Source organism: Glycine max, chromosome 14, assembly GCF_000004515.6.
Source record: "Glycine max cultivar Williams 82 chromosome 14, Glycine_max_v4.0, whole genome shotgun sequence".
Lineage (NCBI taxonomy): Eukaryota > Viridiplantae > Streptophyta > Magnoliopsida > Fabales > Fabaceae > Glycine > Glycine max.
Window position 1 is genome coordinate 2,131,214 of NC_038250.2, and position 20,124 is coordinate 2,151,337.

The window sequence follows — 20,124 nt, forward strand, 5'->3', positions numbered from 1 at the left end:
AAGGAATTATGATTTGTACCTGTAAAAGGCTTGCCAAACCCTTTTCTTCTGCCACCAATTTGACCAGTGAAACAATTGAAGGATAGTCCGTTTTCAGATTCATTTGAACCTCATTTTCCCTCTAGTTCACTTTAATTTAAGTTACTAAGATGTTTAACATTTCATCTACTCTACTGAATAAATCAAACAACATAAACATGTAATGCTTTTGAGGATGGAAAAAATGGAATGGTCAATGACAGTAACAACTAACCCAGATGCACATTATGTACTTAAGACATGCGAATTAAAGGTTTACAAAAATAAATGACTGTTACGAACATATAATAAGAATAAGACAAAAAGAAAAACTAAAAACATGAGCCACAGCCACCCACCAGGCCTAGCATTAGCAATAATATTGTTAATGTTGTTATTACTATTATTTCATGGAAATTGAAAATCTCCCCCTACACCTTGTCCGTCAGCACCTTGGGGTGGGCTAATGGAAACCCAAAGCAAAGAAAGTGTGATGGCAATGAGACCTGACCACACAAAGACAATAGTGGGTGTCTTGCCTCTCCTCCCCATCAACCCTTTTGCAAACGGGTACAAATGAGCAAGCACCCAGAAACTGAAGAATGCACCTCCAATAAACTTGCTCCATTGTGGATTGGCACTGTAAATAGTCCTGGAAAAAGCAACCGCAATGGCAATGATGTTGGTCATAGCAATAACAATTGGCGGAACCATGAGTGAGCTCCACTTGACTATATACAAATCTGCAAACATGTCATCCTCATCTTCCCCGGCAGATTTCGACGTCAGCGTGAAAGAGATCTCTATCCCTGCCATAACCTTGAGGAGTCCTTGCACCACAGCAGCCAAGTGAGCACTGGTTCCAGAAATGAGCCAAAACTGTTCGTTTCTCCACCACTGCTCTAACTCCACACCAGACCACTTCACCTCCAGAATGGCCAGCATAACCAGGCATACGGTGATGATGAGCAAGTAGATTAAGAAGGCAATGCTGAGAGTTTCGACAATGAAGAAACCAGAGAACAAAGAGAGAGCGGGGAGGAAGCAATAGACGACAAGGAAGACGGAGGTGAAGGGGTAGATGCCAACGTTGAGATAAGAGAGACGCTGGAGAAGCTTGAGGCGCTTGCTGGCGAGGAATGCGTTGTTCTTAGAGAAGAATATTTCAACTGAGCCTGTGGCCCATCTCAGAACCTGGTGCAGTCGATCCGTGAGGTTAATTGGTGCAGATCCACGAAATGCATCTCGCTTCGTTATGCAATACACAGAACGCCATCCCCGGTTATGCATGCGGTATCCTGTAACCACATCTTCTGTCACAGATCCGTATATCCATCCCACTCTGTCTCCCCATTCAGTCTTGTCTTCGTACCTATTATGCATGCATAGACAACAACAACAAGTTAACATAAACCATTCAAATCAAAATGCTTCAATTTTTTCTAATTCATATAGAGAAATTATTAAAGACGAACCAACAAGAAATGACAGATACGGCTTCGGCTACGGTAGTAGCATCGAGTGGCTCGCGAGGTGTCCTAAGAACACCGAGTGGACGTCCAAACTTGATGGCGGGGTGATCTGCTAAAGGACGTCCTTGGAACTCTGCGATGGGTATGCTCTCAGCCAGCATTGTTGAATTGCCAAAGCGCTTTGGGAGTAAGTTCACGTCAAGGTTTGGATCAAACTCGCTGGCATTCATGGCTGGCGTTTCGGACCCTTGAAGCCTTTTACCATCGTTCTTATTGTCAGCGTCCTTGTCCACTACTGGAGGGTCGAATCCGTATAGAGCAAATCGTCGAAACATGCATCCTGTTCCCACGTACATTGGACCTTGTAGACCATCAAGGGCTCGCATGTTTCCATCAAAGAACACAGTGTTGTGGTTTGCATAACGATCTGAAGGGTCAATGCCTTCGAATCTTTGTGGGAACTGGATGTAGCATATGTCCTCGCCACCTCTGTCCATCATGAAGCACATCCCTTCTCGTACTGCCTTGCAGTTATAGATATAATGGTCACAGTCAAAGTTTAGAATGAATGGCCCGTTCGACAAAATTGCAGATGCTCGAACTAATGCATTCATCGCACCAGCTTTCTTGTTGTGATCGTAACCTGGTCGTTTCTCCCGAGAAACATATACAAACATTGGCAACCGTGTATCTACCCCTGTGAAGTCTAGAATCTTTTCATCTGCAGTTCCAAATAACGGATCGGGACTTGGTGGCTTTAGCATCACCTGCATTCATTAATGCAAAAAAAGTTGGATTAAAATACTATTATTATATACCAAATTTAAGTTAAATTGATTCTTGGATATCCTCATCATATCTTTTTATTTTATTGGTTACTCAAATTGCTAGCTAGTTAACATGATTGATCCAATAGGTAAGCAACACATTACTATGAAAATCTTGATGGTGGACAGTATTTGATATACATCTCAGCTAAACTTTTTTTGAGCAAGAAAAATAAAATTTGCTAGCTAGGTGCCAACAAAGGTTGGTTTAAGTTGATAAGTAACATAGACTCATATTCCATAAAAAGGATATGATCGAATTTGATTTTTATTGTGGATGTAAGAACCTTGTTCATACATAATATGTAAGATCTATCATGATTCTATCTGAGTTTTGGAATTCAATTCAACTAAACTTTTCTCAAAAATAAAAAAATAAAAAATTTCTAGGTAGGTGTGGTACCTGAAGTATTCCAGCATGATCACCTTTAGCATGTTCACCAGAAGGACTGGCCCATGTACCAGGCCAGTGGGTGCCATCAGCCATCCATGTGGCCTTTAACACTTTGACAGGCTCAGAAGGGTCAGCCCCACTCTCTTTCATATGCTTCATCATCTTCATCTCCTCTCTGGCATTAAATGCATCAGATCTTCTCCTGATGGAATCTGGAAGGCCATTTATACGTACCTTGAACTCATCATACTCCCTCTTAACTCTCCTTCTGTCCTTCACAAAATCAGTTCTGCTTTTGTTCTTGGTAGGATCAACTTTTAAGCTGAAATATGACTCTGGATTCCTCGGCTCGATGTTGTGTTTTCGGCAAAAGGGAACCCATAAATCAGCAAAACTTGCAGCCTCAGCCATGGCTTCAAAGGTCAAGAGAGCACCTCCATCATCAGAAACGTAGCATGCAAGCTTTTCAACAGGGTAATCAACTGCCAATATGGAAAGAATGGTATTGGCAGTGGTTAGAGGTGGCTCCTTCTCGGGATCAGCAGTGGACACAAAAACGTCCATACCGGGTAGATCAGATCGCCCTGTTGGATTTGATGGGGATGGACTATCAAATTTCTCATGAAGGGCTTCAAGGTCAGTGGAACGATTCACAGGGCAAAGCTTCGGAACTTGATCTAGAATCCATGAGAAGCCAAACCATATCTCACAAGTAATTGACATAAGCCACAACCATACTGCATCTTTATTTGGATTTACCACTCTCCAGTGTAAAAAAAAGCACAATACTATAAGTCGCACCACGATAAGTAACCTGCAAATACATACATTGACATAGATTTCATCATGAAATTATTATTATTACACTTAAATACATTTTTCTATTTTAATATTTTTTATTCTCATCCATGTAAAAAATAATTTCATTTTATTTTTCATCTTTAAAGAATTTTATAAATAATGTTTTGAACAGCAAAAAAATATTTTGAATTATACAGTAAAAAATAAAATAAATACATTTTATAAAAACTAAAATAAAAAATTACAGAGAGATAAAAATGAAAAAAAATGTATTTAAATCTTATTATCATGGTTATAATTACAAACTATGAGCAACATAAATTGATATAATTAATTAACCTGTAAGGACTTATGATGCCTGATGGAATTGGCATTACCCGGCTCAAAGGCTTCCATGGCTTCTCTTGATCCAGTATTCCTTCCTTTAGGGCATCATCACCATCATCACCATACATTTCATCTTGGGGCCAATATGCATTACCAACTCCGTAGGTACCTTGAGTCTCAAACAACCACTTGTTATGGTCAAATTCTCCATTTTGATTTCTCTTCATAACTGACATGTTGTTTGCGTTACGTTTGGAACCATTTGGCGCTGTTAATGGCAATGCCCCATTGTTAGAATACTGATCTGTGAGGTCTTCCTCATATTCCCCGACTTTATATGGCTCCTTGCAACCGGGACACATACCAGATTCTTTTTGTGCATCTATAAAGCAATCTCTACAAATCTTGAACCTAAATTTGAATTATTATGTAACTTAGTTAGTTTCCCTTCATTTCTCAACAAGGAATCAAATAAAAAATAATGTCAAAAGTTAAAAGGAGAAAAATTCTCATTGAAAGACATAAAATTATGTTTTTTTTTAAAAAAAATTTCTTATTACTTCTACAATAATTACTTTATCTTTTGAATTATTTAAATAATATCTTTAGGACACACCGGTTAGCAGGACCTAATAATAAGACGTACCTGCACTCACAGGGAGTGACATCATGTCCCCTCTCATCCCTCATGACCCTGCCATCACAAATTGAACATAGAGAGCCTTTGGAGCCTGCCATTTGAGGATGAGTGACTTCAGAATCAATGACCTTATCCATTAGATGCGCTCTAGTGACGCTGTTGAATCCCCCGGTAAACAAAGAATTAGAAACATATTGTTCTTCAGCTTTCATTGCAACAGATGAGTCCATGGGTTGATTGTCTGGGGTAGGAGGTATATGAACAGTGTAGTTCATGTAATCCCCTGATAAGTCTGAGGACATATCAATGTCATCCCTTGACAGACTCACATATCTCCCACTTGAAGTTCTTCTCGCAAACTTAACACTTGGCCCGCCAGAGCTTTGTGACCCTTGAGATGTTGATCCTCCAGAATTACGTGCAGATTTCTTCGAAGGTTGCCTATTAATGGATGACATTGTTTCTAACTGCTACACCTCACACCTACGTACACCTATATAATTTACTACTTTTTCTAGTTATTAATTAACAAAATCTACATGTATATTGTATTCCAGTGCTAGCTTATTCTCCATTTTGATTGATAAATAGCTTGATGATGATTCCTGAAGAGAAATTAATGGAACAGGAAATGTAAATGAAATTACACCAACATTAATTTACCGTGGCAAGATCTATTGGATGTTGAACATGTTATAGCTACAATGACAGATAAGAATCAAAGTTCAAATTATTCATGGTAAGAGAACAAAAGTAGTTAGAGAGAAGAAGTTTGATCGACAATAAGAGATTTGTCGGAGTATAGAATGTTGGCGGAGAAGAAGAATGATTTATGGTGCGAGACCAAGTCTATCTTACAATGCTATTTTCAGGAGTCTCACTTCCGAATTCATAGAAGTGTGTCGCTCTCTATCTCTCTTTATACATGTAAACTATTTGATTTTATAACTTTTCTATTTATGTTCAATCTTCAACTCTTTCTATTTTTAAACTTTATTTGGTTTAAATTTTGTTCATACAATACTTTTTTATTTTTATACGATTAAACTATTTTTTTAATTTGGTTAAGAAGTTTATGTATTTTGAAGAAGAAAAAACTTGGTCCTTTGTTGGTGATATTTTTACGAAATAATAAAACATCAATTGAATAACTTGAACCAACTATCAATGTATTGTGATGTTATCTATTTGATATGAAGTTTACATTTGTCATAATTGGTTGGGAGGGTACACTGAATGACTCAAGAGTCTTTAAAAAACGATTAAGAACCTAGATTATTAATTTCTCATTCTTCCTCGAGGTAAATATTATCTAGTGGATTCTGGATACTTGGTCATGTCTTGTTTTCTTTCACCATATCATAGAGAAAACTATATATCACTTGTGTGATTATAGAGACCAACAAATACCCCAAGGTCTAAAAGAATTATTTAATTATATGCATTATTCTTGGTTAGATAATGTAATTGAAAGATGTTTTGGGATTTTAAAATTATGTTTTATTATTCTAAAATCAATGTTGTCTTATGCCTTGAAAAAACAAAAATATATACCGCTTACATGTTGTGTTATTCATAATTTTATTAAAATGGAAATACAAGATGATTCTCTTTTTAATATGTGAAAGAAAAGGTTGAAAGGTTGAAGTTAAAGAATTAGATGGGAATAACATGACATAGCAACATAGGGCATCATTAGTTACTACCACATATACCTATCGAATGGCAAATTTTCAAGATCGATTGGCTCAATGATGATGGGATTCAGCTAATGTAATATCGTAATTGTATTGTACTAAATCGTTATTATTATCACATTTTGGATATATAAACCTTTTGCACTTTTATGTTTACTCGTGTAATTTTTTGCTTGATAAAAACTAAATACAAATTGTAAAGATGTGTTATATAACCCAACATATTATTACTAGTGTTATGTTTGTGTTATTAATTTTTTAATACTTTTTAATTATTTTTATTATGCTTAATTATTTTTTATATTGCATGATTTTATAATGAAGCATGATAAAATAAAATAGTGAACTTATTTTATCTATTTTTAATTTACTATAACTTTTTAAAATTTCAAAATTAATATAAATTGAAACTCACAACTCAAAACATAAATTGAATTTAGTTTTTAATAATTTTAAACTTGGAAACAGAAAATCACCCCAAATAGAGCCTAAATTTCAAAACTCCAAATTTTTTTCTTACCAAAGGCCTCCTAGGTAGTGTTTGAAGAATCGGACTAGATTGGACGGTCCAATCAAATTCCGATGGGCACACCAGTTCGGTTTCCTAGGATCATTAATGTATATGTGATCCAGGTTGAACTAGGATAGATCTTTAGTCAAATCAACTGGGTATTGCATTTTAAAAAAAAATTAAATAAAAATCAACTTTTTCTATGTTATTTAATGTGAACTTATGATTATTTTCATGAGTGTTTGTTTGTATTTGAAACTTATTATGAGCTTCTATTGACATGAGAAAGGAAAGGGGAAAGGGGGGAAAATGGTGTGCATAAGGAAGGCTACGGTGAAGGACCTACTGGCGATGCAGGCGTGCAACCTGTTCTGCTTGCCTGAGAACTACCAGATGAAATACTACCTCTATCACATCCTCTCCTGGCCCCACCTCCTCTACGTCGCCCAAGATGGAGAATGCCATGGAACAGCCATCCCATTATCTCTTTCCATTTACAAATTGCAAATGTAGCAGCGTGTCTTGACTTGGGTGATTCATGCTGCTACTTGTAATTAATTACTAGGGATGATAGTAAATGAGGATGAATATTTACAGTACCAAGTTACCTATTAATGAACTGTTATTGCCTTGCTTTGGATGAACTTAATGGTAAGGATGAGTATTTTCATTTCTGATGCAAATTGGATAAAAGGATGTTGATAAAGAAAAGATAGTTACTTCTATTTCTTATTGGTGTGTGTTTGCATCCTATACTCATTTTATTTCTGATTATCACCAACACCTACAAAGAATGGGAATTTGCTTCTGGATCATTGTTTTTTTTTTTTTTTTTTTATGAGAAGTATGAATATCTTTTTAATCACTGGATTCTGACCTGGATGAATTGTTCATCCTTGGATGTAATGTGTGTTGTATGCGATTGGTGCAATATTAATGATATGCACAGTGCAGTAAAAATTGAGGGTGGGTGTGATTTCTAACAGTTAAAGTATTTCACAGTAGATAATTTGCTGCATTATTTTGGTTTAGAGTTTGATTTTCCTCTTGGATGATACACTGATGGCCAAAAGTAGAACTGTGTAGACATCCAGTTTCTTCCAAAGTTTTATTATTTTTTTAATTTTCTTATATTTCATACATTTTGCTTTATTATATAGTAATTTATAATATGAATATTAGCAGGTAATCAGTTCTGCATTTGCAATTTTATGAAATGTTCTTTGGCCTGTTCTATATCCTATATTTGAATTCCCGTGTTCTCTATCAATTGGATGCTTGAACCAATATTAGCAGGTGTTTGCTTCCGCTCTATTTTGATGCGGCAAACTCTTTCTTGTGGTTGATCTGTTTTATTTATGAAGCTAATTTGTTGAGGTGAACATCTCAGAATTATTGGATGGTTTCTCACTCAACGTATACTCAATGGATGTTATATAAAGAGATCTAGCTTTTTCTGATATTAGGAGATATCACTTTTTTTCCTTTGGTTTGTCTGCTGCAGCTAGCTGATTTTTTCCACTTAATACAAAGCACTAGGCCTGCGTGGCTGTATGTTATCCCTTTGCTAAATAGTTAAATTTTGAACAAACCTAAATTTTAGGTCAGCATGGTGGCCCATGATTAACGTGACTTAAATATGCAAGAGTCTGCATCTTATGTATAGGATGTTATATGTCAAGAGTTACACCGTTACTAATAGCTTAAAATTAGTATAATGGTAAACTTTCTTAGTTATACCATTTGGAATCAAAGTTAGCCAACATGGGTTTGAATTCCAGGTTCAACTTGTTTCTGATTATCTTAAGGTTCAGGGCAAACCTTCTCCAATAGAGAGGGGAATGACGTGTTCAAAGGGTCGTGAAGGTACATTCTAGTCAATGGGTTGGGTTCAAACTAGCGGCTCATGTTTAATGGCCTGCCTCTATGCTGGGCATATATGTCGAGTTATATCTTAGTTAAACAACTTATGAAAGTAGCATAAACTAATGAGTCTGAAATCCTTCATCCCATGCACCATATCAACCTTTGGAAATAAGGAAATGAAAGTATCATTTATCTCCTTAATTCTACTCGGCTCATAAAAAATGTTTAGCACAAGCTGAACAGGAGAATTTCCCACCACACTCCATTGGCTTTGGTAGAATAAAGCTTAATTGAAGGTTTTTATGATATATTATATTTTTATTGCGTTTATGAAACGGTCGTTAGTCATTACACCCAAGAGGTTTATGGTATATTATATTTTATTTGTTAACAAACCTATATATTTACTGGTATACTAGCCGTTATGCAATTGGAAATTGACATATGTAGTTGGAGAAACCAAGTAAGCAACGATTAGCTAACGTCTAAACTTAAGTGGACATGAGTATCTGGGACCACTTGATTGAATTGACCCATTTTGGAGGGACCATACCAAAATGAAATTAGGGAACCAATGAAATAATGTCAATTTGTCTTTTGACAACACTGCAATGAGAAAATTGCTGAAAATACAAGAAAAAAGGACTTGATAGATAAAGTTATGGACAAAGGTAGAAAGGATTGATATCCAACACATAACATGTATTTCACACGATGTTGTTTCAATGAAAATAACACTAATGTCATCTATTACTACAATTAATAAAAACTAGAGAAATATTATTGTACTTTACACGGAGAATAAAAGAAAAATGTTCCAATCAGTACCTAATTCCAGTTTTCAATGCAAATAAAAGAAATTATGACATGGAATAAAGCAGAAAGTGTTGAAATCTGTCCAATTCCTGAGCTAATTTAATATATATTGAGAAAATTTATAGAAGAAATGAATAAAAGATATCAGATTCAATTTTGATGGATTATTTTATTGATTTCTTTTATATTTCACTTAATTTTGTATTATTAATTTGTTAAGAAACTCTTCAATAACCATTATTTCAAAATATTTTGTTTGATGACATGATAATATATACGAGTAACCGATAATAAAGGCTTTCTGCACTGAACCGAAGTCAGTTGAAATAAAACTCGAAGATATTTTAAGATTTTTCTCAAGAAAAGACATATTTGGATTTTTTTTTCAGAATTGGATATTTTCTGACATTGTTATCTTTATTATAATATAGTAACTTATTTTTTCATAATTATAATATAAAGAGCATTCTGAAGAGCTCAATGAAAAATATGAAAATAGTTTATCTTTTTTATAAACTCTTACGGTGGATATGGTATGAACTCTTGCAGCATGCTTGCAAATCTACTCCTATATAATAAATTTAAATGATCATTATATTGATTTTAATTCATAAAAAATCATTTAATTCATTTTACTTTCTTATTTTTTATAAGTTGATTTTATTCAAACTCACGTCATAATAACAATTGAATATTATGAGATTCTAGGCATGTCTTTCAAAAATCATATGTCAAATTATATCAACCTCTCTAATTGAGTAAAAAGTAGGAACAATTTAACAAGGAAAGGTATGCATATTAGGACGTAATCCTAATTTAAGAATGGTTTAATAAAAGACGGAAGTTTTAAAACATACAGATAAGTTTTCTTATATATTTCGTATGATCATTAATGCATAAAATGTAATCTGAACATTCTTTTCTCACCTCCATTTTATTTATCAACGTATCAGAATTGTAATTAATAAAAATGAAACGCTCCCCTCATAATTTTTCCCTTGTTGAATTTTTGTTAATTTGAGACTTGCTAGTTATATTATATACACACCCTTGTTACCAAGCCAGGTCAAATCTTATCATCATGCAGTGCACGACAACAATGCGGGAAACAAGTTGCTCCACGCAACCAAAACAAAAAAATAAATATCTCTGCAAAAATGTTTTCTACTAGTAACAAAGTTGTCTTACTTTATAAACAAACAAAATCAATTATACAAAATATTGGATTGAGGGATTTTGTGTATAAATAAATTCATAAAAAGTATATATATATATATATTCTACAAAGGTGAGATTTGCCGGAAAGATCACAATCACATTACTTTTGGTGTTTGAAAGGGAATATTACCTTTCAGTTTTCTTTGCATACATTAGTAAATAATCAATAAGAAAGAAAATATTTAAATATGTTTCTGGGTCTTAAACAATTTTATGTACATGTACCTTTTAATTATTTCCATTACTTTCATTTTATTAAACGATGACATTTTTTTCATTTATCATATCACTTAATAGAATAATAATAATAATATAATTTAAATATAAAAACAATAAAGTGAAAAAATTTGTATATGATTTAATTATTGACCCTAAATCTGGATAAATGATGAGAATTGTATTAATCCTTCAACAAACGTAAATATCGATAAAATAAAAGATCAAAATAAAATAAAAATCGTAGGAACTAAAATTAAAATCAGTTTTTTCAGCAACCAAAAACATTTAAGAGGAATATTACAAACATAATTTAATGCGATTTGATCCAATTCATTTACCAACCTCTATATTATAAATTTACAGTACTCTCATTAAATATAAGAATATATTTTTATTATAATTTTTTAGAGGATAAAACATGACTTTAATTATCATAATTTAATATTTATGTATTTTTTAAATTCTCAAACTATTAACCATTTTAAAACTTATTTTTATATTAATAGTTTTTATCCTCAAATCTCAACTTTAATTACTAACGGCCGGTATGTGTCTAATTTATCTTTAAAAATGTATCAGTTTGTATAAGATGAATCTATATAATTTTAATCTAATAATTGTAATTGAATACTTTCATTATTACTCACAATAACTCATGTTCCCTCTAGTAATACATTACAGTATAAGTTAAAATACTGATTTTTTAAATAAAAATCATATTTACTTTCTCTTCTCATATAATTGTGATTAATAGGGGTGTTCAAATCTAAACCGATCAAAAATAAAAATTTAAAACTGTTTAAAAAAATCGAAATCCAAACCAAATCGATTTTTTTGAATGATTTTTTTCTTAAACCTATTGATTTGATTCATTCCGTGATTTGTGTTTTGAAACTAATCCAAACCACAACACTTACATTAAGACTTATATTAATTAAAGGTTATGTATTTTATGAGTGTATTACTTAAATTTTACGGTATTTTTGTATTGTTATGTATACAAAATTTATATAATATATATTACTTTTTTATACTACTTTTTTAAGATATGTTTGATTTAAAAGAAATGATTTTTTTTTACAGAATTTTATCATAAAAGATTTATCATTAAGTTTTGTAAATTGTTATCAACAATTTTTTAATATAATTGTATTTAAAATATGAAAAAAATATATAAATTTTAATGAAATAATATATATTAATACGCTTTGTAAATTATTATGAATAATTTTTCAATGTAATTTTATTTAGAATATGAAAAAATATATAAATTTTAATAAAAATCATAAAATTTAAATTGAATCAAACCGTAAAATTTTTTTATTCCAATTTTATTTTAAATGAAAATTTAACCGTATAACGGAACGACGAACACCCCCTTCATCCTTTGTCATTTCGTGGCACATGATCGATATACGGTATTCTATATCAAATCAAATTGATACAGAATTAGTTATTCAATAAAAGAAGACTTTATATGTCCCTTCATCTTTCACAACCTTTTAAATCTCATGCGCGCTCTCATTCCCCCAACAACTCTCCAATACAAATTTACATGCAACACATGAAATGAAACCACTTTACACGAGAATCAACAACTCCACTATTTTTACCAATATTTTCATTTTTTTTATAACTTTGGGTATCTCCAAACTTAGTAAGAAACAAATCCCTTTAATATTCATTTAAAGGGTTTAAACTCTAAAAAAAAAATTAATGAAAAGCAAATAAATATATTAGGAATTTCACATATCTTTGCTATAATCATTTTAATTTTTAAAAATGCAAGAAGAAGATAAATTAATCTTATAAGATAAAAAATTAAAATTTAATTCTCAAATATAAAAAAATGAAACAAAAAAAATCAATTTAACAATAAATTATATATTTTTTTATGATTAATTTAATATTAAATTATAAAATTTAAAAATCAATTTATTATTATATTATCCACATAACTAATGTATCATACTTTATACATATTCAAAAATTAAATATAAAATTTTCAGCTTGATATCAATTTATCATTATCTGCACTTTGATACTTTTCGTAACCATTACCAATTTTTAAATCTAGTTATCTACGATTAAAATTTGCAACGGAAACTAAAAATGGGGAACAAGATTGGTGGAATTTTGTAATGAGTGTCGGAAGGAGCAGGAATTGAGAAATGTGACAAAAGTAATAGAGTTCATAAATAAAGTGTTTCATGGGCCAGCAAACATCCTTGTCTTTGAAGCATGCCACCCTTTCTCAATATAAACAAACAACAGCTCATACTCTGTCCAAAATTACATAATAGAGTTTGATGGAAGAGAAGAAGAAGAGCAAGTTGTGGTTGAAGAAGGTGTCTTGGCCGTTTCGCTGGAAACGACTGGATCTTCAAACAACCATCATCGACACCGTCGTTTTCAAGATACTCTACGCGGCTGAGGCTGTAGTCCTTGTCTCCACCCTCTGTTTCTTCTACCTTTGCTGTGGCTGCCACTTCTGAATCATCGTCACCACCACCGTCACAAAACATGATTTAGCTAATTTCACCTTACAAATATGTTTTTTATTTTTTTATTTTCTTCTCCAATAAAATATTTATAGAAAATAATTGTCCAAATATTGTTATTTCATTCATTTTTTTCATTACTACTTTGCTTCAATTGCATTTATTTGTAAAATATATGTAAGACGTTATAAATTTCTTATTTTTTATTCTTAGTGATAAAAAAAATTATATTTATTTACAGTTACAGGTTTCTCATTAGTAATAGAATAGGCACAGAACTTAAGCTTGCAGTGATATCTTTCATGCTTTATTATATTATAGATTTCATCTTTTTGCTTAACCTGCGGCAATTCCTTCTTGACACTCCCAGCTTGCTCTGTTTTATAATTTGAAAGCTTAATTTTCTGCACCAAATTGGAAGATACGAGATGATGAACGATCATATATTATGTATATAGTTTGATATATTTTCACGTTTATAGGTTGGAATGAATAGTTTGAAGAGCATAAACGATGAATTCTGGAGAACAATTTTCCCTAGCATTACAATTTTGGCTCTTCCTCGTACTTTTTTTTTCCACTGTATAAAATAGTACGAGAAACTGTTTGGTGAACAAATATGTTGGAGTGATCTGTCTGCTTTTTGTTTATTTATTGGGAGGAGAAGACTGGTTTCTATTATTGTAAATGCAAAAACTACCACTTTGAGTGAAATTACAGTGTGGAACTACCAATTGTTGGTTCAGTTATGAATTTCAAGGTCATGGAGTCCCAAATTTTTTCTCTTCAATTTGTTTAGGATTGGCAGAAGTGGAAGGCCGTAATTTCATGCATGTTTAGAATGATATAGATCAATAGATGCATTATTGTCACTTGTAGAAGTTCTCAGCAGTAAAAAGTTTGATCTTTAACACGTTAAAAGGTTTGGTCATCGACAGATGAGTAGGAGCAATGGGTTTTGGTACATAAGGTTAGATGTGATCTTTGTTAGCCATTTAATTTTTCTCTACTTAAAGTCATCAAATTCTTATATATATTCTTACAAAAATTTGCAAACTGGATTTCTTAATGCTATGTTTGGTTTAATGTTACAAAAATATTTTTACAAAATTTCAATACAAAAAATATGCATTTTAATGTATAAATTGAGAAAGAAATATTTTAGTCTGTCTGAAAAATCGTTCAAATACCTCTAAAAGTGCATTGGAGTAAAAATAAAATAAAAATACGAAGAACATGTGTTGTGAACCCGTTATAGTTAGGTTTTATGAATTTCGAAGTGTCATTTTACAAGAAGTAATAATGTATTAGTTAAAACAAACAAACACGAGTATCACTTTGGAGGAAGCATGTTCATGCTAAGAGTACTTTCAACTATCCTAATTTCAATCAGAATAAACTTACTTTCACTTTTTTTTATAACAGCAAACTTAAAAAAACTTAAAAGCTTGCTAATCAAAATATCACACTTTATCCGTTTATCCAAAAAACATAAAAATAAAAAACATTCTAGCTTCGACACTTGAAAAAGAATTCCATGTTATTAAAAAGTTAGGATACTAAATTAAAAAAAAATCACATGAATGGTAAGTAAATTATAAAAAAAAAATAACACAATCGCACAAAACAATTTCAGAAGCAAGAAGTTACATAAAACAAAAGAAATAGAGTAACTATCCTATTCTAGTGTCTGTACTAGACTAAACGACCTTCGTCGCTCGCTCGCGAAAACGAAAATCACAATGGCGTCACCAGCGGCGGCGAGGACGCCGGTCTCTACCGGCGCATCTCCGATGCAACGCCTCTCCACCTTCAAAAACCCCTCCTCCGCCGCCGCCTCCACCGCCACCACCACCCCCTCCTCCTCCGCCCTAGACTCTCTGGCCTCGGATCCCATCTTCTCCGCCTTCCTCTCTCCTTCCTTCTCCTCCACCTCCTTCTCCTCCGCCGCGCTCTCCTCCGGCTCCCCGGCCTCCACCGCGGAGAAGCTCCACCACGCGATCCGCCTCCTGGAGAACCAGCTCCGCTCGGAAGTCCTCTCGCGGCACCACGACCTCCTCTCGCAGCTCTCGTCCCTCCACCACGCGGACCACGCCCTCTCCACCCTCAGATCCGCGCTCTCCTCGCTCCAGTCCTCCGTCCGCCGCCTCCGCTCCGAGCTCTCCGACCCTCACCGCTCCGTCGCCGCCAAAACCGCCCAGCTCTCCAACCTCCACCGCACCACCGAGCTCCTCCAGCACTCCATCCGCGCCCTCCGCCTCTCCAAGAAGCTCCGCGACCTCATGGCCGCCGCCGACCCCGAAAAACTCGATCTCGCCAAGGCCGCCCAGCTCCACTTCGAGATCCTCAGTCTCTGCGACGAGTACGACCTCGTCGGCATCGACGCCGTCGACGAAGAGCTCAATTGGGTCAGGGAAACGGGAGATTTGCTTCGCAGCGAGGCGATGAAGGTTCTGGAACGCGGAATGGAAGGGTTGAACCAGGCAGAGGTTGGGACCGGGTTGCAGGTTTTCTACAATCTTGGGGAATTGAAGGGCACTGTGGAGCAGGTGGTGAATAAGTATAAGGGTTTGGGTGCTAAGAGTGTCACTGTGGCGTTGGACATGAAGACCATTTCGGGTGGAAGCGGGTACGGTCCTGGTGGGATTAGAGGATCTGGAACGCCCCACATTGGAGGAGGGGCTAAAGCTAGAGAGGCTCTCTGGCATAGGTTGGGAAATTGCATGGATCAGTTGCATTCCATTGCTGTCGCTGTGTGGCATTTGCAGAGGGTGCTCTCTAAAAAACGTGATCCCTTTACACATGTTTTGTTGCTTGATGAGGTCATTCAGGTGAGGCTCATTGTTTCTGTTTAAGTTGTTTGTTTACATCAGAAGGAAATTATGTTGTTGCTTGCCTTGGATTCATATATGCTCTTCTTCATCCATCGCACGACAATAGAAATTATTGTTTGTCCTCTCAACGCCATAGTTTGATATGTAGATGATAGATTGTATTGTGATTATATTGTGGGTGCTTCTCTCGTAGAATTGGTTTACTTTACCGACATAATTGTGTAGCGAATACCCTGTGGCTTTAGCTTATTATGCAAAATGGCCAGCCAAACCTTGGTGTTTGAATTTTAGTTTGGAAATTATTAGCACAAACAGGTTTATTTTTAGTTTTTCACACCCGATTTGGTTAGTATATTGAGAGCTATTATTTTGTGTGCCTCTCTTCCCAAATGGAAGAAACTGACGATTATATTAGAAGTTTGAATTGAGTCAGTGATTGCTACGTGTGTTCATTTGGTTCAGAAGAGACTGACATGGCAAGATCTATGAATCTATTGCACTGGTTTAATAGATCTATAAATGTTAGAGACCACAAGAAGGCAAGACTGTAATATTTCAATTTTTTAGTATCAATCAAGTATTTGCTGTGCAATACAATCCATTTGCCAGCCTTCCAAATCTTTCCTTTTTGTGGTCTTCTTTTCCTCCGGTATGCTGTAAACAGATGCCAAGGGGTGACTTGTGCTATACTATATTACCTATACATAAGTGAAGAGGGAGTAAGGAAATCAAGGGTAATTGCTTGTTGTTTCTCTTTTGTGTAAAATTCTTTTAATAGGCTTCCAGCTTTATGCAACATTATACCGTCAAAGGCCTTTCTCTCTTCAAAAGAGTTGTATAGGATGCAGAGTAGAGAAATTGTAAAAGTTCATGCCTGTCCATTCTCTTCTGATGCATTAAACACCGCTAGATGGATTTTGGATGAGATGAGATCAATATGCAATCTTTTGAAAATCAACTCCTCTGTATGTATTCAGTGTAATAAAGTGATCAATATGTTAGATGTATGAAGATGTTGCATTGATTTATTTAGTAAGGTCTTTTATCCTAGATTTTGGAAAAATTTGTGATCTTATACCATGTGCAAATAAACAGATTCAATGGACTTCCTATTTCCTAGGGGTTTGGGTCTTCATGATCTATTATACTTTACAGTATTGAATTCTTACCAAGGAACACTCATCAGATCATACTTATTCTAGCTACTGTTGTTCTCACTTTCTTATTTTCTATTTGATTTTTTTTTTCTCATTTTCGGATGTTGACTGCTGCTGCTGCATAGGAAGGTGATCCCATGCTAACTGATCGAGTGTGGGAGGCCATTACAAAGGCTTTTGCAAGCCAAATGAAGTCTGCTTTCACTGGATCAAGTTTTGTTAAAGAGATTTTTACAATGGGATATCCAAAGCTTTACTCCATGATAGAGAATCTACTTGAAAGAATTTCACATGACACAGATATCAAAGGAGTGTTACCAGCTATCAATTTGTCTGGAAAAGAGCAGATAATTTCAGCTGTCGAAATATTCCAGAATGCATTTTTGGCTCATTGCTTGAGTCGCCTTTCAGATCTAGTGAATTCTGTATTTCCAATGTCCAGTCGTGGTAGTGTTCCCTCCAAGGAACAAATATCAAGAATTATATCACGCATTCAGGAAGAGATAGAAACTGTTCAGATGGATGCACGCTTAACTCTTCTTGTTTTGCGTGAAATTGGCAAGGTTTTAATTCTTCTTGCAGAACGAGCTGAATACCAGGTAAACAGAAATGACGTTATTGTATCTAAGGCGTTGTATGCTGCTTATTAGATGTTTTAAGCGCTACATTTATTGGCTTAGAAATGAAATCAATGCTATCTAGATCATGGGTTTTCAGGAATAACTACTTATATTTTTGGAATAAAGAATATTTTATTACAAGGAAAGAATGGATTCACAGAAAAAGGAAAGTCTTGTTGACTGTACTGTAAATCATGGCATTGTTAACTGCATGCATAAAGAATATCATGTGTTCTTTCATTGAGGAGTTTATACTTCATATGCGTATTGTATTATTGGACTTGTACTGTATCACATTGTAGTGATCAGCAACCATTCAATCATTTAACTTGCTTACTCATTTTATTTTTCAGTGTGTTAAGTAATTAATATTTTTGCTCGACTTATATAATATTTTTCTGATATTACTACCTGAAGTGTTGTCACTTGTCATGATATGGTGAGATATAATGACCGGAGATAGATAATTATTTCCTAAAGTGCTGTTGCTGTATGTTTTCTCTGGAACCTAAAGGCTTTGTTTCCCCTTCTTCTTTGTGTATGAGTTTTGCAATATATAGAATCCCAAAGTCCATTTTATTCAAGTGAAGGGAGGACAACTACTATAGAAGCATAGTTTCTAATCTTTTAATTATTCAATGTCATTGTTATGACAGATATCCACTGGTCCTGAATCACGTCAAGTAAATGGTCCTGCAACACCAGCACAGCTCAAGAACTTTACATTGTGTCAGCATCTGCAAGATGTTCATACACGGATATCATCTATACTTAAAGGAATGCCCAGTATTGCTGCAGATGTGTTGTCTGCTTCATTAGGTGTCATATATGGTGTTGCCTGTGATTCTGTAACAGCTTTATTCCAAGCAATGCTGGATCGTCTTGAGTCTTGCATATTACAAATACATGATCATAACTTTGGAGTGCTCGGAATGGATGCTGCTATGGACAACAATGCATCACCTTACATGGAGGAGCTCCAGAAGTGTATTCTTCACTTTCGCAGTGAGTTTCTTTCTAGGTTGTTGCCTTCCAGGAATTCAACAGCTCCTGGTACAGAGAACATATGCACCAGGCTTGTCCAGAGCATGGCTTCACGTGTTCTAGTATTCTTCATCCGACACGCATCTCTTGTGAGACCACTTTCAGAATCAGGCAAGTTGAGGATGGCTAGGGATATGGCTGAATTGGAGCTAGCTGTGGGTCAAAATTTGTTCCCTGTCGAGCAACTTGGTGCACCATATCGCGCACTTAGAGCATTTCGTCCTCTTATTTTCTTGGAAACGTCCCAGCTTGCATCATCACCACTTCTTCAAGATCTGCCACCAAATGTCATACTTCATCATCTGTACACCCGTGCTCCTGAAGAATTGCAGTCACCGCTGCAAAGGAACAAACTAACACCATTGCAGTATTCACTATGGCTAGATTCTCAATGGGAAGATCAAATCTGGAAGGGCATCAAAGCAACACTTGATGATTATGCTGCAAATGTGAGGAGCAGAGGAGATAAGGAGTTTAGCCCTGTTTATCCTCTTATGCTTCAATTGGGTTCTTCTTTGATTGAAAAAGATCAGACTTCCTCAAAGTCATGATCCAGTAAAGAATTTGTAGTCTAGCAAATTAAACCACATCTGGTACTTCCCATATTGCTTCTTGAAAGTTATTGAAAAGAGTTTGGTTGTGGAAACATGAGGAAGAGGCCTGCTACTTCTGCTAGCAAGCATGAGGTACAAACATTTAAATGATTAAATTTTTTTTCTTTCTTTCATTTCTATTCATCTTCCTTCCTCCTTCCTTCCTTCCTTTTTTTTTTTTTTTCCTTTTTAAATGAAATTACTGTTATTGGTTAATCTCGAATTTCTTGATTATTTGTTGTTACTTTCAATGTAGAGAAATATAACCTTTTCATGGAATGTAGAAACAAGTGCTGTTGTATACTCCCCATGATTAATAGACATGTAAACGATTATTTCATCATGCCTTACGTATGCCTGCCAATATCTTCATGTATAACGTAAACTATCTTTATCTAATTATTCGTTAATTTATTTTTCTCAACAAGTTTGTTGCAGCTTCGCAATATTTCACGTTATGACTTATAATCTATCTTTTTTGTTAAAATTGAAGTATTTTATCTTCAATGTAAACTGGTAGATCCTATCAAAGTATGGGTAATATAACTGCTATGCTGTCTAATAATGAT

The 20,124-nt window shown here is 34.5% G+C and overlaps 3 protein-coding genes across 3 annotated transcripts; 2 read left to right on the forward strand and 1 right to left on the reverse strand.

The window, feature by feature from the left end:
• Positions 1 to 374: 374 nt before the first annotated feature.
• Positions 375 to 4,937, reverse strand: LOC100807607 (cellulose synthase-like protein D4). The gene is made up of 5 exons (XM_014766620.3): positions 4,486 to 4,937; positions 3,852 to 4,250; positions 2,721 to 3,525; positions 1,494 to 2,257; positions 375 to 1,390 (listed from the first exon to the last, which is right to left on the reverse strand). Exons 1-5 carry the CDS (start codon positions 4,935 to 4,937, stop codon positions 427 to 429), a joined length of 3,384 nt encoding a protein of 1,127 aa, XP_014622106.2. The 3' UTR covers positions 375 to 426.
• Positions 4,938 to 12,999: 8,062 nt separating this feature from the next.
• Positions 13,000 to 14,250, forward strand: LOC102665933 (uncharacterized). Its single transcript, XM_041009204.1, has one exon. The coding sequence runs from the start codon at positions 13,116 to 13,118 to the stop codon at positions 13,299 to 13,301; it is 186 nt and encodes a 61-aa protein (XP_040865138.1). The 5' UTR covers positions 13,000 to 13,115; the 3' UTR covers positions 13,302 to 14,250.
• Positions 14,251 to 14,943: 693 nt separating this feature from the next.
• Positions 14,944 to 19,895, forward strand: LOC100806353 (conserved oligomeric Golgi complex subunit 5). Its single transcript, XM_003545162.4, has 3 exons — positions 14,944 to 16,138; positions 17,424 to 17,897; positions 18,575 to 19,895. Exons 1-3 carry the CDS (start codon positions 15,050 to 15,052, stop codon positions 19,511 to 19,513), a joined length of 2,502 nt encoding a protein of 833 aa, XP_003545210.1. The 5' UTR covers positions 14,944 to 15,049; the 3' UTR covers positions 19,514 to 19,895.
• The last annotated feature ends 229 nt before the right edge of the window (positions 19,896 to 20,124 follow it).